This window comes from Toxotes jaculatrix, chromosome 1 (assembly GCF_017976425.1).
Source record: "Toxotes jaculatrix isolate fToxJac2 chromosome 1, fToxJac2.pri, whole genome shotgun sequence".
Taxonomy (NCBI): Eukaryota; Metazoa; Chordata; class Actinopteri; family Toxotidae; genus Toxotes; species Toxotes jaculatrix.
The window spans coordinates 12737311-12764877 of record NC_054394.1 but is presented as its reverse complement, the minus strand read 5'-3'; the positions used below and the strand labels follow the sequence as shown (position 1 = coordinate 12764877).

The following is a 27567-nucleotide window of genomic DNA, read 5'->3' as shown; positions in this document are numbered from 1 at the left end:
TTTGCCAGGAAAAATATGAGGAGATTTTGAACCCAGAGTTCAAACTTTGTTTGCCTGTTTGCATAAAATTGAACGTATCACCAGTGTTATACTGTTGGAACACTTAATATTGCAGTGATAACCCTCCAGATGGGGAGATGAGCTGGAGCTTTGAGTTGTTACTGAGGGTGACTTTCCCATCACTTGGTTGACTTGTGATTGGCTAAAAAAAAACTTGAAATCAGAGCATAATGTATCAACATAAAGTGGTAGAGAGGAGGGTGAGGATGGTATGATTAAGGTAGGGAAGGAAACGAGAAAAGATGGGTGGTATTCCTGACTGTATTTATACCTCTGTGACTGTTTTTGCCTCTTTGTCAGATTTGCCACATTATCTAATTGTTATCTTTTTTGTATAGTGTATACCGTCTTCATACATTTGATTTTTTTTTGGTCTGCATCTTCTCCTTCTTATGTGTGTATATGTGTGTGTCTTTACCTATTCCAATCTAGAACAAGCAGAACCTGCTGTCGAAGCAGATAGACCTCAAGGGTAAGGAGCCAGAGAAGGGGGTGCTGATGTCCCACACCATATCAGACCTGAAAATCCCTGTGTCCTACGAGGTCCGATTGGCCCCCATCACCACCTACAGCACTGGGGAATACGTCAGTCGAATCATTCAGTACTCAGAACGTAAGACACTTTTAAATTCATTTTTATGAAGCATCTTTGTCAGTATTAAGTCATTATCTTTTACAAACATTTAAGTATTGTGTACAAAACATAGAGAAATGAGTGGATTATGCATATTGGAGTGATAATCCATATTATTGCAATTTTCTTTCAGCCTATACCTACCCAAGACCTTCAGGTGAGACTTAACTTCCTTTCTCTTCCACATTTCACAATCCTCAGCTTGTTGTTGTGACCTGATTGATGACAGTGTGGTGGAGACAGGAAGGCATGTTGAATTTTGATGAAAGCTAATTAAGCTTGTATGCTGCAAGTGATGTCAGCACAAGTTTGTCAAGGCAAAGTTTGCCATGACCCAGCCTTGGTCTTTATTAAATCTTGTTGCTAGGGAGGAGAGTTGGGTAACGGTAGGATGTGAGAAAGTAACTGATCGCTGGAAGCAGGTCCATGACATTTTAAATGTCATGAAAGAGTGGTCGTGATTGGAGGACACGAGACTGGTTATGGCGATATGATTTCTGAAAAGGCTCTGAAGATATTTTAGATGGGCTAATAGCTTGAAACTCACTTCATGAAACTATACTATAACTATGTTACACCTCATCATAAATTTTCTCTCTGTCAGCCCCATCTCTCCGTCTTGCACCAGCTCCTGCTCTCTTCTTGCTTCTCATCCTCTCTTGCCATCCCTCTCTCTCTTTCTTTCAGTCAATTGCATCTTGTCTATTTTCTTCATTAAGAGACACGCAGCATTTTTCTGGCAGGAGTGGCAGTTGGCTCCGCCAGGGTGAGGCAATTAAAACAACAGCAGATTGGAACAGACTGCGAGAACAACAGTGCAAATTGAAAGGAGCGCATGTAGTGGAGCAGGGTGTGAATAGTAATAGATTAGCTCCCTGAAACAAAGACGCACACAACAAGCCATTCTCATGGGGAGTGTGAGCCATATGCATCTGCAGCGGACTGTGTGTGTGTGTGTGTGTGTGTGTGTGTGTGTGTTTGTTTGTGTGTGTCCGGGAAAGCTTTAACTGAATCTGTCAGCTTGGACGGTTTTAGATAGCTGTTCTTACACTGGCTTGCTTCAATTTTCATTTCTTTAGTGAGTCTCTGATAATGGCAGAGCCCTCCAGATGGGCTAATGAAGGTGACAACACCCTAGAGAGAGGACCTTCTGTCTGGCTTAACAAGAGACATCAGCATCACAGATAATGACAATGCACTCACAAGACAAAGCTAAAAGGCAATCTCAAAACATGCTTTGTGTGTATGTGTGTGTGTGTGTGTGTGTATTTCCTTCATATGATATGAGGCACTATCAAAAAAAAACAAAATGTTACCCCAAAACACATGAATGGAAGGACATGAAAATGATCCCAAAGATCCTTCAAGATTATTTAAGTGAAGGCACATCTGAGTTGAGGCAGTCAGATGGGAAAAGGTAGACCTGTGCATCTAAATTTATTGCTCTCACAACACACACACACACACTCCCTCCCAAACTGCACAGATGAGTCTCTGTGCTCGCATTGGCAGGTCCATTCCTTCCAAGATAGCTTAGGAAAAATGTTGTCCAAAACAGTCCATACCTTGGCATTCTTAGACTTGATATCTCCAACCTTGCTTTTGAAATGCTATTATTATTATTATGAATAGCATTTCTCACTGCCTGGAAATTATCAAGAAGCTCTTGACCCATACAGTGTCAGGTGGCCAGTGCCAACATCATTTATTTACTGATTGCTGCATTGATGGATACTTGGATTCTTTCAAACTGACTAACAAATGTTTCATTTGAAACACCCCTTGAGTAGAGACTTAAAAAGAACCTATAGTGTAAAACATGGTTCAGTAGGTCAACTCTTCTCCTTATGAATATTTTACTCTGTTTTGTCTCTCTTATATCTCCAGGCTACTTACCTTGTTTTGTCAGAAATCTTGTTCATTCAGATTAGATAATGGTGTTAATTTTTAAAAATTTTCTACATTTGACATAGCCTGACTCAATCATAGCTGCCTTAAAAATTTTCTGTACGTAGGAGTCATACATCAGAGTGCGTATAATATGTGGAATCCACTTTAAGTTTCACATTACATGGCCTTACCTCCTACAATGTGCCTATCACCATGTCAGTAATTGCCTGGCTGTCTGATCCTCACTTTTGAAGTGTATATTGCAGAGGTCACTGTACAGCTACACTGGTACCATTAATTTTCCTGGGAAAAGTGTGTTGTCACCTTATATCTCCTGTAGTTTGTCACCTGCCTTACATGTTACTGATCAAATGTTGGGTTTTTTTTTTCCTCTTGTTTTTGTTTTGTTGTTTTCCTACACATACACATACAAATATCCCAGACCATGTGTGTGGTTTTGAGGATGAGCGGATCTGTGGTTTCTCTCAAGACCGGAGTGACGTCTTTGACTGGACGAGACAGAATCACCTGACACAGAATCCCAAACGATCTGCCAATACCGGCCCTGAGACTGACCGCAGTGGAACCAAGGAGGGTGAGAAAGTGTTTTACTGTATACTGCACCATGTAAACAGTTAGAAATTTAGGAAAACAGTCGGAAATAGAAATCAAATTTTACTCATAAAAACTTGTATTTTTGTGTTGCATTCGAGACTCTGGACAATAGAGTGTTGTTTTGTTGGTTTCAGGTTACTACATGTACATCGAAGCATCACGGCCGCGTGTTCAGGGAGACAAAGCTCGTCTGCTGTCTCCACTCTTTAATGTGACCTCAGTCAGGGGCCCCAAGGGCTCTGGCAGAGTACCATACTGTGTCTCTTTCTACTACCACATGAAGGGCAAACACATTGGTGAGTAGTAGAGAGGAGAATAATGCTCATAAACACACATTATCTTCTACCACATGAAATCATCCACAGAAACACAATGGAACACGTGGATGAACAGTGGAGAATACGCTGACACGTAATACTATCGGGGTTTTCATGTCACTGGGCTTCTGTCAAAATCTGAACTCTGTGCTTGACCCTCACTTGTAGCGCTTGTCAGACACAACATCGTAGGTGTGTGTGTGTTTGTGTGTCAGTGAGAGAGAAAGAGAGAGAGGGAGAGAGTAGGGGGTGAGGGTGGGCAGTAAAGGGGGAGAGGTGTTACCAAAGTTCTGTTTGTATGTTTCTGATTGTGCCTCAGTGTGTGTGTGTTTGGAGGTGTGGAGGTGGTTGAAGGGGGCAGTGGGTGTGTGATTTATGGCAGTGGCAAGTCACAATCAGTCATTTGGGGGAGCTGTTCATCATAATATGCTCTGTCACACAGCTAGAATGCATACATCTTGTAGCCTACACACCTGGGCACATACACTCTCACGCACGCACGCACGCACGGACGCACGCACACACACACACACACACAGGGAAAAAACATACTGTAAAGCTTGCAAATACATGAAGGCACACTCACATTGGTTCACCAACACACTCATACACAGTGTTGATTTATGTGTCCACCGCCCAAACATACAGGCTTCACCGTAACATTTGTTCCCTTACTAACCTCCACTGTCACCTAAGGATGTTGTATAGTACAGAGTCACATATGTGTGTACCCATTATGTGATCATCATGTACAGTGACTGTATAAATGAGGAAAAGATATCAGGTTGGGGGTTTTAATATCAAGAATCTTGCTCAGTCTCTGAACATTTGCTTTTCTCACTTATTTTACCACTTCACTTCCTCCCAACAGTTTATTGCAGCACAGATTAGAGAGTGAAGTGCCTCATGGGAATTCTGTAATAAATAAAATACAAAAAATTAAATATAACCATCTTAAATGCAGGCAGGGAGTTACAATAATTAGTGAGCATATGTGCACAGACAGATTTGTACATGTTTGAAAGTTCACCCATTTTATCACAGAACCATGAACACACAAGCAAAAATGATCCTCTTTCATTTTATAACCAGAAACACTAGTTGGTGTTAGCTAACACTAGTTAGCAGATATAGATACAATCAGTGCGTGCTGAATTAATATCTCTCTTAAATTTTTTTTAAAGTACTGAAAAAAATTATTGTATTGACAAATTGGATGGTGGTGGTGCTGAATTACCTGAAAATCAACACCTAACTCTGTACCCCTTTTAGCCACTTTTAGCTAGTTGTTTTTATTATCTGACCCACATTTAAATTGTATGGCCATCTTCTCACCAATCCACCACATACAACTGTGAATTTCCAGTTTCCAGCAAACAAGTTAGGCTTCGAGACATTGCCTTCCATGCACAGTAAACCAGTTGCCATTTCTTCTTTTCCCTACCGTCTTTTACAACATGTCTCTGCACATATCACATATTACAGAAGCACTTCAGTAGTAATCTTTGATGGATACTACACCACTTACTTGAGCTTTTTTGCTGTGCTGTTTGTTCAAAGCTCTTGTTGTTGTTTCACAGCAAAGCAATGAGACAAGACAATTAGACAACTACTTCAGTCGCACAGCTCTTGCTTATGATTAGTACACTCCGCTACCAGTTGCGCCCAGCTCTTCTACAAGCCCTGCCTCAGTTTACTCTGTAGTTCTGACAGTCTGTTCCAATCTGTTGTCACTTTAATTGCCTTACCTTGGCAAAGCTCACATTCCTGCCAGGGAGACACAGTTTGACTCTCAATGACAAAAGAGACCAAATGAGGAGAAGACAGAGGGGGTCAGTGAGAGGAAAAATGAGAGGAGAAGAGTGAGGGGAGTATGAGGGTCAGCCAGCCTTGGAGAAAAGAAGAGAGGGTTAATGAAGAGAGTGAGAGCAAAGAAGATGGTGGGACAAATAGAAGGACAGAGAAAAAGGAAGCGTGAGAAAACAAGTATGAGGAGGCATAGAAGTGAGGTAAAAAAAAAAAAAAAAGCTAAAGCAGAGAGCTGCAGGAGAGTCCATCAACCTGGCAATGTTCAGAGGTATTGAGTGGATGCAAGAGATAGTCCTTTATGCTGAAGTACTGTAACTAGTTTTAATGTACTCAATTGTAGTGTTAAAGTACTGTAAAGTGTTAAAAGGGCTGTATATGTTGAAAGCGTTTAGGCACTTTGATACATTGCAATTTTTAGAAATACTGTTGAGAAGTTACCTTTCTCTGACCCACATATACTGTATGTTAGCTGTTTTGTAATCCTGAGGTTATGTGAATATAAAACAGGGAAAAGAAAAGGAAAGAAAGCACAATGCACTTTGACAGGTTTGGATTTTAGGTTTATAGTAGGCCAGCATCGCAAATTGGACCTCCCTGTTTTGTTCACCTTAATGTGTTTCTCTTTGGGCTTGCTGGCAGCAACAATAAAGAGCATTTAATTAGTTTTGTTTGGCACTGGGCAGTATTTTAGACTGGCGCAGGTCTGCAGAGCGCCATTGGCAAACTTGCTTGGAATCATTGGTCTGTTTTCACTTCAGAGTGATGGAAGACAAAATTAGCATTTGGGGTTATTGAAGTGTTGTAGTCCTTGTATGTTGTTTTGGATAACACTTTATTAAGTAAGACTTTAAACAAGATCCCTGTATGGATATTTACGAGTCTGTGTGGAAGAAAGGTGGCTAGAATGGTGGTAACAACTTAGCTGTGTTAGTATAGTATTTAACATATTACATCATGTTATTTTATTCCAAAAACCAAGTGCTGTCTTTCTTTTTGGTAATATACACATTTTCTGGACACTTATTGAAGTGTATACCTCTAGCTTTTAAGGTTTAGAGGGAAACATTCTGATCAGCTTGTTGTCTATCAATGTTTGATTTAAAAAGGATTTAGCTAAGCCTAGATGTGTCCCTTTTCTCATGCTCCTGAACTGGTTATTTACTCAGAATTTTGAATAACATGCTTTGGCTTGTTGTTGTTTGGTCGCAGAAGTCAGAGCATGGACTGTAATTCTCTGTTTTGTGTGCACAGTTTAGCGTAGCTTTGACTCCAAGGCTAACCAGCGGCAGAGACACATACAGGACATGAACCCTGTTTAGACAGAGATGAGGGACAGAGGGAGGAGAGAACCAGTGTGCCAGAACCAGTCCAACTGATTTGAGTTCAAGTATAGCAATGTGTGTGTGTGTGTGTGTGTGTGTGTGTGTGTGTGTGTGTGTGTATCTCTCTCTGTGTGTGGCTATGTACCTCTGCTGTCTTCCCCACTCATGATTCTGAAGACAAGTAGGCCTGATAGAGCTGTGCCTTCTCCTCTGCCTCTCAGACACTTACCAACACACTCTGCTTTACCTCAGTCCAATCAATAGACTGCTTATCAAAGTCCTCTTTCCTCTTCCCTCTGTTGGGTGTGTTTATGTGAGCGTGTGTGTAGGTGGTGATGGTGAGGGTGCAAGACAGAGAGAGAGAGATGGGTGGTGAGTGAGGAAGGAGACAATGAGGGTCAGATATGTGGAGGTAGAATGAGAGAAAAGGCTGAGCAGGTGTAAGTGGGCTACAGCAAAATTAGCCTTTCTTTTCATTATGTAACAGTGCCGCCCGTTTCCCTTTAATGTGTTGAACAGTTGCATGTGACTCTCTAATGTGGCTATTGTCACAGCCATACAGATAGCATGGGAACATACAGCACATACAGTAACTCAACATATAGCACATACAGTTTTTGTTTCAACATTGTGATTGCATTAACCTAGAAATTATTGCAGATGTTTGTTGATTACATGCTTACCAATTCAAATAAATATGTGATGTAGCTCTCAGGGCCAGGGTAGACATGACTGCCTGCAGTCTTTATGCTAAGCTAACTGGCAGTTGGCTCCAGCTTCATATTGAACTGACATTTATGGTATCAATCTTCTAATCTCACACTCAGCTAGAAAGGTACCCCAACTAAGAGTAGCCTGAAATCCATCTGTTTTGACAGATCTGACACATTTAGATCCCAGCACATCTATGAGTTGATACATTAAACTTCAGTCATGATTGATTAATGTGCACATACATTAGAAACTTAGAATGTCAAATCTTATATTTGAGAATTTCTAGATGTTCAGAGGCTGATTTAGTGTTGTTTATTGTCAGAGCTCACGGTGATAGCTGGCTTGACAGTTTTCTTTCCACTGCTCCTTTTTCTCTGCATCACACACAGAAACTGAAAACATCTCACCTAACCTTCCCATTTCTCCCCATTTCCACCACTTGCCCTAGTCACACGTCTCATGTGACAGAGTAAGTAAGTTACTGCCAGGCTGCTGCTTCAAGGTGTGAGTAACATTAGCTCAATCAAAGGTACAGACAGATACATGCAACAGAATGATAAACATTTGTGCTCATACGCAAGCATAAATCTACATGCCAGCTCATACTGCGCGCACAGACACATATACATAGTATACGTACAACACAGGGATACCACGACCCCTGCCTGCGTATTTGTTTAAGAGACTGGTGGTTGGTTAATGTTCCAATTAGGAGCTGGCTGGGGATCGTTAAGAAGATGAATGATTCTCTCACACCTTAGAGACCTGAGAGAGAGACAGAGGGAGGGAAGGAGAGGGATATTATCTGCAACGCTTCTCCATGGCCCGAGTGGTGTCATTTTCTTTAGCTTGTTTTTCAGTGTCCAGGACAACTGATTTTTATGTTACGTTTCCTCAGTAGTTACAAATGTTTTCAGAGTTTAAATCAAACATTATGTGGCAGTGTGTGTACCCTGTGTATTAAAGGAAACAAAGTCAATTAGCAAAGGTCAATTAATCAACAAATCTTTCTCTCAGTTGCTCTTTTCCAACAACCTCTACAGCTGCCTTCCTCTGCTACTTCTGTGTGACTTTCTCTCTTCCTTCCTTATTGCCGCTCATCCAAGGGGATTCACATATTTAATCTTCACCCAAATGTCACCCACATACAGGCTCTGACCTCAGCTTCACCCTACATACACAGTATGTGATGCAGTTGTTTCCACTTCCTCTATACAGTAAAGTAGGTGATCCCATAACACAGCCATCTTTTTACCTGTAGAAATAGAGGTAATTTGGGTACAGAAAAATTCTGGCACTCAAACAGTATGTCCTGTCATTTAGTTTGATCTCAAATTTTTTTTTTTGATGACAAAATCCTCCCTATAAAGTATTCACCAATGACAAGTAGACACCAGTTAGATATTTGGGTATTTAGTGATGGTTTCCGTCAACTACTTTCTGTCTCTCTTGTGAATGTAAATAAAGAACTGCATTTTTTATAAATACAGTGGAGCTGTCATTAGGTCGTCAAGTACCTTACTGTGGTATTGGTAAATGGGTAGGTACACATTATGATAGTTTTAACCCATTACAGTAAGGACAGAGGCATCTCAACTAGTCTATTGTTCACGGTGTGTAATGAATAAATAGTGCCTCTGCTGTATTTATTCAGTCTTTCAATGTGTTCTTCCTTCTGACTGTTGGTGGAAAAGTCATTGTGTGTGAGTTATTATGTTTAAAATGTTTCACATTTAGATTTCAATAATAATGATAAGCTCTGCTCCCTGCTTGCCATTAGTCAGTATTCAGTCTTCCCTCGCTGACAGTTTCTAATAATCTGTATGTGTGCGGATGCGTGTGCGGGTGTGTGCCTGTGGGAATGTATGTGTGCATACTTTTCACAGGAACTCTCAATGTGCTTCTGAGAGTGAGGAGCATTGCCTCTGTGGACTCGGTGGTATGGACGAAGTCTGGTCATCAAGGCCCGGACTGGAACAAAGCTTTCTTTGACATCAGCCCCAGTGGACCCTTCCAGGTAAGCGCTTGGTGATTAATTTTCTTCCCAATGCAGACAATTACAAAAACAACAATGTAGCAGTGAAGAAAATGCACAACTTGTACACTTAAACCAGCAGCATAATGTTTTAGTCGAAGGTTTGTCTTTATAGAAAAACAAATCAACAACAGACAAGAGGATACAACCTAAGGGCTTGTGTTTCTTAGAAACAGTAGCAGCGCTTCCCCTGATCCTGCAGCCTTACTCTAATCAACTGATATGTGTTGCATTCATAACTTGAACTAAAGGTATGACCCGATCATCTGTTGAGAGCCAAAGATGTGGAGTGCTCTTTACAGTTTGCTTGATTCAACAAACTCTACCTCTGAATTGCCTCCAGGGCTTGCTTCTTGAGGGTTAATTTCCACCATGTGCCGACACCATTGTCAGGTCTTGCTCTAAAAGAAAAGAAAAAAAGACTTTTATGCTTTTTTGTTCACTGTATTCCTTTTTTTCCTGTCATCTCTTAGACATTCCCTGTACTGCAGCCATTTTCTCTCCACTGTGTCTTTCCCCAAGAGGAAGGCCTCTACTGCAGCCCGGATAGAACAGGGGATGTTTTATACTCTTGTGGCTGTTAGGAATCAAGGGAATTCCACAAAGAACTGGGATTGAAACTCTGCTTGAAATCTAATGAATTTTTCACAAGAAATTCTCCACAGTAGTTTTTAAAGCTCTGTAGAACCAGAGAAAGTCAATGAATTTAAATTTGTGCTCCCAGAATTTTTGTCACCTCACACACGGTAAAGTTAGAGTCAAGACATATCCAAAAAATTGGTGAAGACAAAATATCAACAGGTATTTGAAAAAAAAAAAAAAAACAGTTTTTAGCAGCAGGGAGGCACCAAGGTTAGAGAAAAACCCAAGCGCTCTGTTGGCGAGCACCTGCCCTGTTAGTTGGCCCTGCCAACACCTGGGCCACGGTGTCAGAATGTGAACTGTGAGAGAGTTTGCCCACTGGAATCAACGTAGGATCACATAATTATTTATCAGGCCACATAAATTTGTGTGAAAAGCAGTACTAATGAAGGCAATGAAAAATATGATAAATATGAATTAACCCCAAGCTTATATATGAGAGACCAGGGTGCATTTTTCATTTATTAAATAAATGTGGGTACAGCATTTTGACACTTTTAGCACTGAGGGGAGTTATTGATAAATGAGGAGCCTTTGAGTGAACATTCAGCTCATTTTCTGCTGAATGTCAGCACCAAGCCTGTCCACACAGTAACCAGAGGATTATTCACTTCATCAAGAATGTGCTGATCTCAGGGTGGAGAACAAGGTTTCACACAAGTTTGAAAGATGTGTCTACGCACTGCCATGACCTCTGAATGAATAATAAATAAATAAATAAAGGAACATGGGAAGTTAGGTATGCACTGACTCGATATGCTGGACCAGTATCGATGGACACAGATTGGGTGTCAAATATCACTAATCTACCCTGGATACTGTTTCTCAGTCAGTTTCCAGAACCATTTAAATAAAAAATAAAATAATGGCTTGTAAATATATCCATTTGTAGCTCATAAATGATGTGTTGTTACAGCTTCACATGAGACACTGAAAAAGTTAGTGTCAGAATCAGTATCAGGAGAGTGAGAGCGGGATCAGTGCACATAGGAGGTTGTTAAGGAGTGTGTGCTTGTTTACCAGAGGTTATTTTCATGTATGAAATTCATCAGTTTGAACTAAATGTTTCTTTGAATACAGTCTATATAAACAAGAGCATGGTGGGACCCTATTTATTGTAAAAAAAAAAAAAATGTATATGATTGGATAACTACAGAAACAACTGTCTATGTGATTTGCTTTTATAAGGACATTTACTTAGTAATGTCTCTTCCTTTAAAACTATCAATGACTGTGAACTAGTTCTCATATTTAAAACCATGACTCTGCTCAAATTAAGCTCAAGAAGGTACAACCTTCCCCAGTCTCAGCTGTTCAATAATTTTCTCTTGTTTAAGTTCACCAGAAGTTTAAAGTTTAGGTTTACCGTACACATTCGATCAATAGTGGAAGAGAATGGTCCGGGAGACATAACAAGAGTAAGTGCCTGTGTTTGAGCACTGTCTGTTGACACATCATTGAGGTCCCATCGGCTCTTTGGCAGCTACGCCTGCAGTTAGCTCTTCCCTGCTGGGATATGGCCGAGTAAACTCGATGACTCAGTCCTCCTTTCTGACTGGACATGATGCTTCCTCTCACTCGCTCATTTTCCCAGCCTTTCTCACTCACTATGTGTGTCTATTTGCGAGTGTGTGTGTGCTTTTGTGTCTACCTCGGTAAGCTTAAAACCCAGTAGAGGGAGAGCGCAAAAAAGATGATGGTTTTGTTTTGCATGCCTCAAACCTCCTGTGTGTTTCTCAGTCTCTTTCTGTTTTTTTTTTTTTCTCCTTTCTCTCCTCATCTTATTCTCTTTTGCCCAGCGCTGGCACAGGCAGACCAGTTGGGTCGATTTTTGCCCTGGTTCACTTCACACCCTCCTGTCTCAAGGCTAATGACTACTGCCTCTAAAATCAACAGTCAGGAAAGAGAGTCAACTGTCCAGCTGTTTACACACTCACCCCCACACACTTTACCTGTCCATGTATCTATCTGTGTTACCTTTACTCACAAACAAAATCACATCCATAAACACTGTGTTAGGTACAGACACATGCTCACATACAGACAAACTCTTTTTTAAACACGCACACACATGGCAGTCTCCTAGCCCCTGCAGCAATTAGCTATGACAGGTCAATTAACAGGCTTATTTATGAGCAGGGGATGCCTGCTAGTTGTGTTGTAATGATTCCAGATACTCTCTGTACGTGCATGGGGGAAATTGAATCCATGATGAATGTGGGCTGAAGGCCTTAGCTGGGGGCTGCATTTGCTCTTCATTAACTATTCCTCTGCAACACCATGTTTCTTTTACCATTAAAGAGAAAATTAAGTCTGAAACAGTGGGCATACTGTATGTTTTAGAGCTCCTCTGTGATCTTCACAGTAAAGACTTCATCGTACTTGCACAAATCTATATAGTATACAGCACAGGACCCATTTGTTCTTCTACACGTACCTTGGTGTCATCTCTTAGCCAGTCACACTTTCCATCCCATCCTCATTTGTTCAGTACTCCCTGTGCACATGTCTGTCATGTGTCGTCTTTTTCTTAGGGCACATTCCCATGTTCAGACAGATAGCAACATCAAGTCCGGGTCATTTCACTTAAAATTATACTTCTTTCACTTGTTTTAGCAATAGGCAACCCACTTATCCCAGAATATTTTTTCAGATTTTCTGCCCCATTAGCCATTAGGGTATGTGCCAAAAAACATTATACTCTTGACATACTGTGTGTGTTCAGTTGAGAAAGGTTTTTACGTTCCCATTTTAATCAAATCAAGACACATAACAGGATTTAATCAGGTAGAATTTTGTCCCGTCAAAATATCACTTTAGTGTATATCAAGTATATATCCCCACTCCAAGGCAGCCTGAATTGTTTATGTGTTTTGTGGGATGGGAGACAGGGCAATGGATCACAACTGAGAGTTAGGGTCAGTGAAAACGTAAAATGCAGGTTAGGGGCCCAAACAGGAGGAATGTAGATTAAACCATCAAACGTCTGAAGGTATCATCTCTCAGAGCTAGAAACAGAAATGGAACGTGGCCGCTCAGCTCAGCACAGCACAGAAACGTATGTAAACACAACTGACACAAATGAAAATATAAGCAGAGACACCGCTCACACACAACAAACAATGTATATGCATGCTGTGACAGGAGAGGAAGCCACAAAGAAGAGCCTTTTCCTTGCCACTCTGAGTGTATGTAGTGTTAAAGCAGCCAGCCTAATTGGTCCAGACACCATAACCTTGCTGGTAATGAATAGGAATTAACCAGTCAAAAAGAAGCCAACAGTCAGAACCACTGTTTGTGAGCAAAGCAGGGGATGTGAACAAGAGAGAGCAAGATGTGAGTGCGTATTTGTGTCATCAATAAAGCACTTAATGCATCTTAAATATTCATCCCCCCGTTTGTATCGTGACTCAGGCAAAGGTAGGTGAGGCAGGATGGATGAATGAGGAAGGACGCATGCGAGAGAGAGGGGTTGTCTCCTTGGCAACTGAAGGTTGCCTCGTATATGACAAATTTTCTCTTGTCTTTCTCTTCCTTGTGTGGTCTTTCTCATGTGTGCATGCATGTACTTTACTGTTTGTCCACTCCATCACATGGATTAGGGCTATTAGTGTGGCTTTGCACAGTATGCTTGTCTTTCTCTCTCACATTTGTTAATGGATATGTTTGTCCAGTTCATTGCATTTATTTTTGTGTGTGTGTGTGTGTGTGTCCTTGATCACGTATCACCTGGAAATTTGTCGAACTTATCAAATAGCGTAGTGGTTCTCGGTCATATTCCACTGAGGAACAATAGTGTGAAGGTCATCACAAGTTCTGTCTCCGAGTGAACACGTGCTAATTCGTGAAATCTGCTGCTGTAGTCTGGTAGGAGGGACAGTCTGTGTTGTCTTGAAATAATGGCACAAAGTTTAAAACCACCAATGGTTGCACCCTCTTCCTCTTTTTCTATCAACCTACACACCCTTAAACCTCAACCACCTCCTGTAACCTGTATGATCTAATAACAGAAAATACGTAAAAATAATCTTGTTTGTATCCACTTTTTGAGAGCTTAAGCAAACAGACTGATATCACCCAGAACCCCTGATTTATATAAATATTTTTTGTGCTGCCAATCAATGAAATGTTTTATAACCTTTACAATAACTCTGATATTTCAGTTCTTCAGTTTGCGCTTTGTGTTTAACGCACGCACACACACTCTTCCCCACCACACAAACCACTTCCATGTAACAAATAGAGTTGTTAAATAATGTAGAGAGCATGCAGCCTTGATCCCAGCACCAGCCAGAGGAGGCAAGCTGATAAACATACTTTGTTACTCTCTCACTCTCCTTTTCTCACTTTTCCTCCCTTCTTACTACTCTCTGTTATGTATCGAGCTCCCCAGTGGCCTGGTGAAATAAAATACGAGGGATGAACCCCATTTCTTTCTCTACGCCATACCTGTCTGTCTCTCTCTCAAGTTTTCTCCTACTTTCTTTCAGCTCCTATTGCTGCCTCTCCCACCACCACCCTGTGTTGTTTTTGTTCCTCCAGCTGCCCTGTCTTTCCGCCATTCTCTTCTGTCTCTCCTTCTCCTTCTCTATCTCTCTCTGACTCTGGGGACTGCTGGTTTCCTTACAATCAATAATAATGATTGAGCTGTCTGCCGTTGACAATTACCTCACACAATTGCTGTTGTTGTGTTCTGCTGTTTAGCTTCTTTTGTTGGAATGAAGAAGATGGAACTGTAAAGAATGGCTCAATTAAGTTTATTTTGCAGATTTCTATGGCTCGTTACATCTAACTCTCTTGGTAGTGATGTGTATGACGGAGCAGATGACTGTTAAAGACGATCAAGGGTTGTGTTTTGGCTCCTGGAAGGGCAAGGATTGGGTTGTTGTGTTTCCACAAGTACATTATGCAAAGACTAGCAGCCTTTGGCAGCTAAAGAGGATCCAAACAGTGTCCAACCTATTCAGTGTCCAAACAGCATCCAGTGTGCATGATTAATGACACGAATTCTGAGACAGTAGAGTCAGAGTGTTTTGTCAAAATTAATTATTTATGGCTCTTTGAAACAGAAGAGGTGCATGTAGGGTTGGTCGGCTGAACTCATGTTCAACCCGCATTTGAACCCATTCATATGGGACCGTTATCACAGGATAATCACAGTTCGCCAGTGTTCATAGAGACTCCAGCCTGCAGCTGCAGTGCGACACACATTTAAATCATATAATTACATAGAATTATATTACAGCAACATTAAGTAAAATGCATACTCTGATTTAGTATTGCACTTCCTCAAAGTTGGGGGATTTATCATATTCAGAGAAGAAAAGCCAAAATTGATGCAGTTTGTACAGTACGCTTTCTGATGAAAATACTTAGTGTCAAAGTCAACATAACCCAGGTGACATCACCATTGTTATTTTTTGTCACACTTAACCAAGCTGCTCCAGAGCCACAGAGGACATTATACTACAGTTTTCACGCCTGAGTAGTTCTCTCTTTGACTTCTTAATTGACTTTAACATGTAAAATGACTGGAGTGCCCTTTTAAGTTTCATCATTTAAGTTTCATCCTCTCTACATGCTCGATGTGTCTCTGCCCTACTGTCACTCTCTTCTGATCTTTTTCATAGAAGTTGGGAAGTTGGCTTCATCTTAAATTGTACTAACATTAACATGAATTTCCCATCTCAAAGGCCTGTGTACCAGAGCTGGGTAATGTGCAAACCCGCTTTAATTGCTGTGTACAGCAGTGGCTGTGTCTGTGTCTCTGGCTTTTCTGGTTAATGCTAATTCTTTTTCTATACAGTTGAGGAAACCATCAAGCTAAATTCCCAAGAAACTTAAACAGTGATAGCCTTGTAGTGTCCACTATCTATTGTCGCAAATTTCAACTTTAGACAACATTCGTATGATTTTCCATTTCAGTTGAATTCCCAGAGGATCAGTTTTTGAAGTAGATGTTATTTAATTCCACGGACTGCAGGAGTGACTGCGTATTGATGCTTGTTTCATTTCTGCTTCATGTTGAGAGCATGTCCGCAGAGAACACAAACTTTCTAGTCCTGTGCAGCGCTCTCTGACTGCGTACACTGAAGGCCTTTGAGGTACTGCCACTCTTCTCAGCATTTCCCCTCTCTTTGTGCACCGTCCAACAAAAGTAATGATGTCTTTGAGAACAGCTTCCCTTCCTGCCTCTCTAAAACAAGAGCTGTAGCCAGTGGCTTGCATTAATACAAGGCTTCTATTGTAAACAGGGGTAGAGCCAACCGATAAGGAAGCATTAGAATTTAAATTGTTTACTGCCCGCTGGCTGTGATTACTAACGTGAGTGTATATCCAAGCTGTAAATTCAGGAATTGTGAACTGCCTCCTTATGAGCTTTTCTGCTCTTGATTTGGGTTTATTGCATCTTCAGGGAGAAAGAAACATTATGTTTGAGTTGCCCATTCACATTCAGAAAAGTGTCTCCACTATTACATTGTCAATCTGTATCTGTGGCGATTACTCTGGCGTAATGTTTTTATCGTTCCATCTAACCACCATCTGGCTTCTTCTTCAAGTCTGCCAATCCCGTTCCTGTCTAAAATCTAAAATAATCAGAGTGAGGGGGCCTTGATGCTGGTTGTTCATCAAGACCGACTTATAAAGCAGCAATTACATGTACACATAAAATCAATGTAGCAGCGAAAAAAAAGAGATAGCATGTTGTAGTAGATTATTTGTGTCCCCACTCGTTCCTCTGTGGATTACCCAGAGGCCATCTGTGTTCCTCGCAGTGTTTGGTACCTGGGGGGCTTGTTGGAAACCAGGCCAACCCACATTTGTGTGCCTCACACTGCAGTGACTCTCTTCTGCACTTGTATTTCAAAGCTGTCTCTGTACGTCTCTCTCTCTCTCTCTCTCTCTCTCTCTCTCTCTCTCTGTTACCCTCTCTCGTTGCTGTGTCCCCTCTGGTATGTGGACAGCACATCAATGGGAACATTAAAGGTTACAAGGCTTGACAAAACGACGCATTCACAACTCCAACCTGACACTTTACTGTACACCCTTTGATCTCACACACACGCTCATACACACACACACACAAGCTGTCTATCTCACTTTGGCTCCCTCACACACACTCTCTTATGACAAGAACTGGGAATTGAGAGAATTTTACAAGTGGTTTTGAACAAAAAGAGACTTTGTATTCCACTTTCCAAAACAGTACGATGTTTTTTATGTGTTTGGTAAATGTCAAAGTTAAATATCAGGCACATTAGATATAGCCGTAGCCTTTAATGGCCCATGGCCCTATTTTTACATCCCACAATCTTATGACCTCACCACTTACAGAGTTGTGCCTGCTGTCAGGAGAATTTTACAAAAGCATTCTTTGGTAACCTGCTTTTAAGTGCACAGATTGTTAATGCAGAAATAAGTAAATATATAATATAACATAATAATAATTAAATATAATACTAAATATAAATTCTTCATAACTACTATTTGTTTTAAATAAAAATATATCTGACAAATATCAGTAGTCAAAATCATGCCTAATAAATGTTTAGTGACTGTATATTAAACAACCTTCCCAAGGTTGAGAAACTCTGAGATATACTTGTGTATACACTTCACCACAGTGCCCAGCAGTGATGTTTAAGTGTGAGGCGCTGTTGGCAGGGGCGACTCACACTTCGGCTTGATCTGTCAGCAGTGAGCATTAACTGAAAGGGCACAGGCCTGTTTCCCTAAGCCTTTCCAGAAAAATAAACACATCAAAGCAAGATGGCAGGATATTGCATTGCTTTGTGCTGTGCCATTCTGTTTGATATCTTTGAGGAAATGATTAAAGTCAGTGCGATTGTGTCATTAAGTAGCTTAAAGGAGACAGTTATTTGTGTCATTGTTTTGTGTACTTTTGTGTCGAGGCCAGTGTTTCTGTGGGCTTTCCTCTCTCAACTATTTTTAGAGAGGCAGGTATGCCTGGCTCCAGTGTCACTGTAGGTGTGTTTGTATGCATGTACATTTGTTGCTGGCTATTGGGATCTTGGAGTGTGCTGGGTTTGGTTTTATTAGCGACACGAATTGACACAGAGAATAGAATTTAAAGAAGATGGTACATAAACAAAATAGTAACCATGGCACACAGTGAGGAAATAGTATCATAGCATTTATAAATATATGATATATGAGAATGGCCTTTTGACCAATTAACCTATTGCCTCTGTTTCCCTCACACCTATCCTCTGCCTAATGACCTAAAAAATTAAAACGAAAAGAAAACCTTTGCACAAATGAGCCGACGACCTAAACCCACTCAGCCTGTGCTGCTGCTGCTGCATTTCTTTTCTTTCTCCCTCCACACGGCCCAATCAGCTTCAAGGTTCTCCTGATTATTTTTATTTATTCATTCAAAGAAGATCTCTCGCTCTGGGACTAAATTAGAAAGCAAGTGGGAAGGAGGTGGTACTGCTCTTGTGTTTCCCTCCCCTTTATGAATGTAACTGAATTGGAGAGGAGGAGAAAGTGAGACACAGAGAGAGAAACAGGAGGGAACACAGTTTAGGCAACCTGTACATACACTTGAGCAAGTTTGTGTGTGCTCACACACAGGGCAGCGCAGAGATCAGTTGACTTAAGCTCAGCGAATCGGGGTAAGAAATGTTCAGCCATTCTCAAGCAGGAGGTTGATCAAACTAGGTGAGGGGGACATTTACAGAATCATCAGCATCCACCAACTTTCTTTATTCCTCTTTAACTTGGCTCCTCGTGATTACACTGCTGAGGTGAACTGGAGAAATCACTTCACATGCACACAGTCATGTTGCTCCTTGTCTATGGCAATAAATAGGTTATTGGTATCTGCCCCATGAATTTCTGTTTGATACTTCAAACTGACACAGCTGTTAGCAGCTAACAGCACAACGCCAGCAGATTAAAACACAGGTAATGAAATGCCTCAGCAGTGAGAGATGGCTACCGTGGTGCTTGTTCTAAGCAAGCGCCACTCTCCTCCTTTCATTTACTTAGACCATATGTGGGGTCGGATCGGGCTTTTCTCTGGGTTAATTGAATCCACCCTTGCTGTGGCTTGCTATATTTACACACAAATTTACAGCAGCCCTGCTCTGCCTGTTTCTTGGGTTAAATACTTTCTGTACTCTGTTAATACTCTACCACAACACATTTGGTGTTAACAGATGGAGTTTGTAAAATCAGGCCAGTCATGCACATTTGTTACCCCTCCATGTATGCACTTGCTCGCTCTCTTGTTAACCTGGATGTACGAAGAAATGGTATACAGGCAGAATCCAGCTGGTTTGTCCATCACCATCAGTGTTAAGTGCCTTGCTCAAGGGCTAGTTGGCAGATGTAGTAGAAAATATATATGTATGCATGAGCCTTCACATTGATTTGTGCATTTGTGCACAAACCACTTAACAGATCAAATAAGCCATTTTAACTGTAGGATTGAAAATTCATCATCTCAGACATGATTACACAGCAAGCACGAAAGCACGATTAAACAGCTGTCATATTCAAAATTAAATGTTATAAAGCACCAATGTCTGCAGTTCTGTAGCCAATAACGGCTACAATGGTGAGAGTTACTTTTGTTGTTATTGTGGAGCAACAAAGTTTTCTTGTTTATTTGCTTTTTTCCTCCTCATATTCCAGACAGAATACGCTTGCTTTTTGATTAGCTGGGTGCGATGGGCTTTTGGTGCCTTGGTACAGCACAGTAATTAGGCTGTCAGTCAAAACCAGATGGCTGGTGGCTAAAATGGGCAAGTCGCTTGGAAAGTTTTCAGATGGGTCTCCTGTTTAGTTTTGTTGTTGTAGGCCAACAAATTATTATGGGATAAGAATGCAGGGATGCTTCTAATCCTTAATATTTGAGGACATTACTACTTGCATTTTCATTTCTGTGCTGTTTTAATCTGTCAGCATGTTTTTTGTTTGTTTGTTTTTTAATTGCAGTGTCAGTGAATTTATGTATTTGACCAATGTGAGATTTTATATTCAATCTGAAATCAAAGACTCTTATCATCAGATTTACTTTTATTTAGAAGTAAGCATATCGGGAATGCAGCAATTTTATTATTATTTACTGTTAAATTTTTATTTCATCCAGACAAAGTTCTCACTAACGTTTGTTCTAGCAGGGTTGTGGCTGCGTTTTGATATTTACTGTCAGATACACTCACCCAGGATCCATCTCTCCGTGTCTTTTGTCCCTTCCCTGAACAGATTGTGTTTGAAGGAATTCGAGGCCCGAGTTTCGAGGGGGATATCGCCATTGATGATGTGTCCATCACCATAGGGAAGTGCAAACAGGAGAACACTGTAGCCAGCGCAGGTAAGACAGGTAAGATAGACTTTTTTTGAGTGGAGAGATGTCAACACACAAACACCAGGAATCATCTGCGATGAACAGTTTCTACCACTCTGTGCAGGCACGCTCAAGAGAAACTGAAAGAAGGAAGGCAAAATAACTCTTAAAGGTCTAAAAAGTGTTGATAGCTTTGTTGTTTTCAGCAGACATGCAATTAAAGCACTTGCTAAAGAGCTGAAACGGAGCAGAATAAAACAGAACTGAGCTGATTTGAGGGGCAGCAGAGAAGGGAATTACTGTAAAGACAGGATTTCAAAGGAACAAGAGAAAAAGAACTAAATGTCTCTTTTAGTATTTGGGAAGTGTGGAAATATACCACAGAAAGAAAAGGTCAGTGTGGGGGCTGTAGGCAGACAAGTGGACACCACAGGCCATTGGCATGGAGGCAAACTGGAAGCCTTATCATCAGTTGTGGCCCTTCCTCTGCCTCTGTCATTTTATTTACTTCACATTCCCCTCTATCTTTTGTATCCTCTAACTTTCCACACTACAACCTCACGGCCTCGTCCACACCCACCTTCATTAGATCCTCTTTTGCTCTTACCCTCTTACCTACTGTTCTCTGTAAGCCGTCCATCCTTTACTATCTGTATACCTCTGCACTTGGTCTCCTTGAAAGCTTATTTATTCTCTAGAGAGAAAGAGAGAGAGAGGACACAGAGGTAGTATGTGATGATAAGGACTTAGGTAGAAAGAGCGTAAGTGAAGGAGAACAAGAAAGGCAGCACTATCTGTGCAGTGAGAAAAAGAGAAACACAGCTGGATCCAACAGTTGTTTTCACTCCATAAACTGACACCACTCCTGCCAACATGCTAGACAAGTCAAACCAAGCTATCAGCCCATGAATAGAATACCAGATTATTATATTTGTTACACCTAAATACTGTTTGTGAGGACCTCCTTTGCCTTAAGGGTGAACCAGAAAGACAAAACAGTGAGTTTCAATGAATGAGTGCATGTCCATGTAAGCACATGGAGGGAGACTCAAATAGCCAATAGACAAATAGAGGGTGGGGGTGAGGAGAAGAGGCAGACACAGAGAAAAGGTCAAAGACAGATAGTGGCAGGAAGTATGTGTGTTTGTGGGTGTGTGTGGGTGTATGGGTGAGAAAGAGAGAGAGAGGGAGACAAGAAGAGGTGGAGACAGAAACAGGCTCAAGAACCAAAAGAAGAAAGAAAATATGTGGCTAAAACCTGCCAGCAGTTTAGGTACAGTGAGAGCTGCCAGCCAAGATATCCATGCCAACACACACACACAGGCACCTAAATGTCAATAAATTCTCATAATAGGCTTCATTGCATTCTCTCTGTATACAGACATGCACAATTGCTAGTAGACACAGTTATCTTACTGCACACTGCCATCACTGTTGAGATACAGGGACACTTTGAAACTGTGTAACTAAAATAACAATACGAGGGTAGAATACACAGCTGATCCTTTAACCGTTGTCAAGGTAATTAATTAGACTTCATCTTATTTTGGCATTTCTGCCTGCATAAAAGACTCAGTTTTACATTAAAGTATTCTTACCATTAAAAAGATGTTTGAAATTTGTTTGTAACAGTTTGTTTTGTTTTCATGTCAAACATTACAAATTACAAATTGGCCTCAAATGGCTTTGCAGCATATGACACCCTCTATCTTTAGACCCTCAATTCAAATAAGGATAAACTCCCAAAAAGCACTTTTCAGTGGGGAAAAAGAGAGCAGACCTCAGGACAGGTATGCAACAAATGAACAGAATTTTAGTACAATAAACTAGCTTTTACGGAGCAACATGTGATGAGAACCTATATGATTTTGTTCATATTTTACTGCTGTGCCCTACTACAAAGAAAACATCAGAGCCATGGAAACAGCACAAAAGAGCAAGAATGACAAAGTGCATTACAACCTGCTTTTACCTTCTGAAACCCCCAGAGATGTGAGATGCCCATGTGTGAGTGTGTTTGCGAGTGTGCTCTTGGATGTGTGCGATCTCACACATATGTGCATGTAAAGACACTGCCGGATGGAGTGAATAATGGATGAAGGTGTAAACAGGAAGAGGAAAGCTCTTGAGCTCTCTGAGTGTGTGTGTGTGTGTGTGCGTGTGTGTGTGCGTGCGTGTGTGTGTGTGTGTGCGTGTGCGTGTGTGTGTGTGTGTGTGTGTGCATTTGTGTCCTGCAGGTTTTGTGCAGGCAGAGACATACAGTGTAGACAGATGGGTAATTATCAGGCAGGCAACTAAAGAGTCATTGCCACTGTGGAAACACAAATGCATCTGTCTTGAGTCCAGAGTTTTGCCACTGTGGAGTTGGTGAGGAAAAATGAGGATGAGGAATATGACTTACAGGAAAATGCTAAATCAGTTATAACACACCTTGAGTTATAACTGATTTAGCAAGATGCAGAGGATTTTGTTAAGCAAGCCATTTTATACCAGGTTGATCCAAAACCTGCGTCCAAAATAAAGTTCTTAGGTAAGGCGATGTTCATACAAGTATAGGTGTTTATCACCATAAAACAGTGGCAGTGAAAGTTTAGGTAGATGAGGTAGGTTAAAACAGACAAACCTGGTGAGATTCAGGGCTTTTGAATGCACAGATACAAAGCTGCTTGCTGCTGTTCCCTACATCTCACGTGGGTGTCAGGATGTCAGGGAGAGTAGGTGACACACCCATGTCACATACATAGTAGCTGACACACATGCATGTGCATCTACCTGCAAGTGTCTTCAGTGGATACTATACTAAGCAGGTATACACATGCAGGGATGCACATAAGCTCACAAACACACACTTCTTACAACTGTAGTATAAGCATTCACACACACACACACACACACACACACACACACACACACACACACACACACACACACACACACACACACACACATTTACTTCAGGTTAACTATGTTCACCCACTGTTATCCTGCAGTTCTCCACAAATGAAGGATGATTGCTTGTGACATGTTTGGTGCAATTCCACCTGCATAAATCACAGAGCTCTGCCTGGCTCACTTGTGTGTATTTGCAGGAAAAGAGAAGAGGTGGTGGGGGGCTGAGCTTGTCTCTTACTGTTTTACTTTCAACTGAATTCTCTTTTCTCTTTATTGCTCACATATTATCACCTTGATCCCCTGCCTCATATTCTGAGAACTGTCCAAAACAGGTGAAGCAGCAATCAAGGAGTAAAACAAAAACGAAGTTGGAAATAGCTTAATCTGTTTTATTATTATTATTATTATTATTATTATTATTTACAAATACACACCTCAAATCTAAGCCAGGAAGTAGCTCAGCACTGACATTACAATGGACAGTTTAGGTAGCAATTTCAAATGTTGGACTACACTGTGACATAAACTTTAGAGAAATTTTGATATTTTATTTTGATCTAAACAGACTGAAATTTTGACTGGTTCAATCAGACGTGCAGCACAAAGATGCAGATGCTAAACAAGTCAAACCTGTGTACTGCCTGTATAATGATAAACATGGATCCAGCTGCATCACACACCCATACTCCAACAGTGTAGTGATTGAAAGAATGAGTAAGAGAGAGAGAGCAGGAGTAGGATGGGTCAATGGAAATATACAGAGAGAGAGAGAGAGAGACAGACAGACAGACAGAAAGACAGAGAGAGGTAAAACACCATATTCCACTTCAGTCTGTTCCTGCACACTATAGGAATGTGGGTGTGTGTCAATGTGTGTGTGAGAACAAACAGATCAAAGTTTTAATATTGATTTTCTGCCAGGAGGATGGACCCTTGATATGAAATCATATTGATCTCTTTAATACAAAACCTACTTTTCATTTATGAAACTCTGTGTTTGAGCTGTAATTTGATGCTGCATTTGTATAATGCAGTATGTAACAAAAAAAGGGCATGTTTTATGCATGTAAAAGAAGAGAATGAGGGTGTTTTCACACTCTGCTTCCACGTGGGACTGAGATTTTAACATAAAAGAAAATAAAATGGACCTTAAAGAAACTTATACATGCAACTGTTGTTTTGAACAATTAGATGACACCACATAAAGTATGTGTGCGTTGTGTCTTCTAACTGTGCAAAAACAATAACAACTTACAGAAAAAAAAATCATCACATCTTGCTGATGATGACGATTGTAACCTATTTTTCCTCATAATAATTTTAAAGCTGTCATGATAATGTGTGGGATTTCAGAGGTGGATGATGTATGTTTACTCTAATCTTTACTCATCCATCCCCTCATTCCTGGTGACGTCTCTCTCTCCCCACCGTTCCTTCTCCACTCAGCCCCTTCTGTCCTCTGTGACAGTCTCTCTCTTTTCTCCATGTGACACTCCATGTGTGTTCTACAACCTTCCTCCTGTTTTCAACGCTGGTAACATGGTTTGGTATTGTTCAAATGATGTTATGCATAAGAAACCTCTAAACTCTTCTCCCACACCAGGGCTTTTTTTTCCCCCTGCACATGCCTCTGCACTCAGCCTCAGGCTTAAAGACAGCTTTAGGCCAAAGAAATGAATTTATACAGGCACAGTTATCTACTTAGTCTGTGGTTAATGTAATGTCAAGGTTCGCCTGTTCTTTATAAAATAATGCTTACAAGGGACAAAGGAAGAAATTATATTTAAAATGGCACAAAGGAATAAAAATCACAATTTAGACCTTTTATCTGATTTTATAAACATTGTATTTCAGTGGAAAAAGAAGATAAAATGTATTGTGATGGCCAGTGGTAAAACAAAATTTCACATTACTTCTAGAGGAATGAACAGAATGAATAAAAACTAATGCTAGAATGTAAAAAGCCCTCATGATTGCTCAGCATGCCTCTTGGTGTTGGCATGTATTTAAAAAAACATCCATCTTCATGTGTTATAATCACAAGGCTGGTGCCTTTTGGGGTTTTGCTTTAATACTTAATATCGTGAGTCAAAGCATGTAATAAATATCACATGCTGGCCAAAAGATCTATATATTATTTTCATGTATAAAATAATGAAACAACGGTTTGCTGTTTTGTTTCCATAGTTCTGATCGGTGGATCACACTCACTCCCACTGGCCAGCTGGCTGACCTTTGGCCTCTCCTGCTTCCTGTCGCTGCTCTACAGATGATGAGCACTTCCTACATCACCACCGCCTGTCTGCGCTGACAGACACTGCCCTAACTTACACTCTTACTTCTCTCTCTACCCTTCACCCTGTCCTTTCCTCTACTTACCTGTCTCCTCACCTGTCTGTCCTTTTCACTTGTTGTCTTTTGATCCTTCATGCATCACTTTTTAGCCTTCTTGCTTAGATAAATGGTAACACAAAGTCTTTGTCTAGTTTCTCTTCCTCTGCTTTCTTTGAACATCCCCTCTCCTCAACACTCAGTATAACCAACTGACGCTCATACCGTATTTAAGATGAACATACTTAATGATCTTCAACTCTATTGATCTGATTAGATTCACGTTATCCATGTCAGCGTGTCACTTTGTCACCTTTTCCTCTCCTTCGTCAACCCTCTTTGTCCATACACGCACCCTCTCATGTATCCCCATTCCCTCGAACCGCAATCCCTGACGGCCCCTCCACCCGATTCCCGAGACACACCAAAGTGTCGGACACTCTACCAAAGATGACAAAGGACCTGAGGGAATAAAACAAGGGAACGTGGATTCCAGGAAGAAAGTGAAAGAGAGATAAAAAGTGGGGAAAATCCTTTTTTTTTTTTTTTTTCACGGAAACTGTCTCCCTTCCATCCCAACCTTTGGGACCGTGGGACCTACTGAATGACAGAGACAGATGGAGAAAAAAAAACTTATGAATGAATGAAAAAACAAATGAATGGTGAGGAAAGGACAAACCAGAAACAGAGGAAAAAAGAAGGGTGCTCTTGGTAGCCTCTCTGCTCGGCCTCTGCTTGCCACAAGAGACGAACCTCAGTGCGGATTATACGTGTACATTTATCTATATATATATTAAATATAACAAAATTTAAACTAAAACACAACTAGGACAGTGGAGGACTTTACAAAGTGAAATTAAAGAAGCACAACGTTTATACAACCTCTGCTGTTCCTTTGGGTTTTATTCTACTTATTATGTGATGTTGCAATTTGTCAGACCTACTCAATGTTTTTGATATTTTGCTTTTCTTTTGTTTGTTTTGTTTTGTTTATGGGTATAAGGGTCAAAGGCGATGGGTAATAAAGTATTATATTAATATTTATGAGAGGAAGAGAAGATGATTTGTGATCCAGAACCTGAATTGAGCACGTGGAGGGAAATGCAAGGATGACCCAAGCAACCGGGATCGAAACCTCAGCTTTTCTTCGTACAAACAGTACAGCACTGAACACACATACACACACACAACACACACTCACAGTTTTCCTCGCTGATATTAGCGCCTGGGCCTCAGCTCACCCTCTGCCACAAATACATGTCTCATCTGTGAGCGACACAGAAGGAAAACCACCGATGGCAGATGCATTTTTCCTATTTCTGCTCCGTTCTCATAATCTTCCAGTCACTGGACATGTCTGGAGTGATCGACCACAACAGAATGGCCGGACATATCTAATGAGTAGGGGGAAAAAAAAAAAGTGGTGTGGTATGGGAGGCAGAGAAAAGGCTGAAGTTCAGAGAGCACTTCTTTCTCCACAGGTTATTGAATGTCATGTCTGAATTTCCCATTCACTTCTAAGTGACTGATGGAAAAGACTGTCAGTGTCTGGTCAGGGTGCAGTGTGGATTATATATCATATTATCTGTCATTGTTTAATTAACGCTGAATGTCTGTAGTGTAAACAGTTTTCATAATCATATAGATATGATTGTTAAAGTTAAGCAATACTCATATCTATAGATCTATACACAATAGTTTATGATTGCATTTAAGACCAGAATACACCATACTGGGTAATTCTCTCATCATTTATCGGTTCTGATTTATGATTAGCAGTGTGCTTGCCATTCATGCAGTTCACAAAATATCAGCTGTAGCCATTTAAATCATTCAGGGGATCATTTGTCTGCATTATCATGCTTCAACTTATCTCAACGTAACTCCACGTTCACCGGTCACACCTCTCCTGTAAACTGATATGGTTGTGTATGCTGATCATTACCATGTGCATTACATGTGAATCAGTCTTTTCAGCACCTCATGTA

The 27567-nt window shown here is 40.8% G+C and overlaps 1 protein-coding gene across 2 annotated transcripts in view; it reads left to right on the top strand.

Annotated features, from left to right (window-relative positions):
* The window catches only part of LOC121183725 (MAM domain-containing glycosylphosphatidylinositol anchor protein 1), a 156838-nt gene extending 130653 nt beyond the window's left edge, over positions 1-26185 (top strand). Inside the window, exons 12-18 of one of the 2 annotated variants that reach the window (XM_041040931.1) lie at positions 493-673; positions 828-851; positions 3027-3179; positions 3334-3495; positions 9248-9378; positions 20275-20383; positions 25436-26185. In XM_041040931.1, coding sequence (XP_040896865.1) covers positions 493-673; positions 828-851; positions 3027-3179; positions 3334-3495; positions 9248-9378; positions 20275-20383; positions 25436-25521 — 846 coding nt within the window. In that variant the 3' untranslated portion in view covers positions 25522-26185. Of the gene's footprint in view, positions 1-492; positions 674-827; positions 852-3026; positions 3180-3333; positions 3496-9247; positions 9379-20274; positions 20393-25435 lie in introns of both variants that reach the window. The other variant, XM_041040922.1, reaches the window with a different exon arrangement.
* The last annotated feature ends 1382 nt before the right edge of the window (positions 26186-27567 follow it).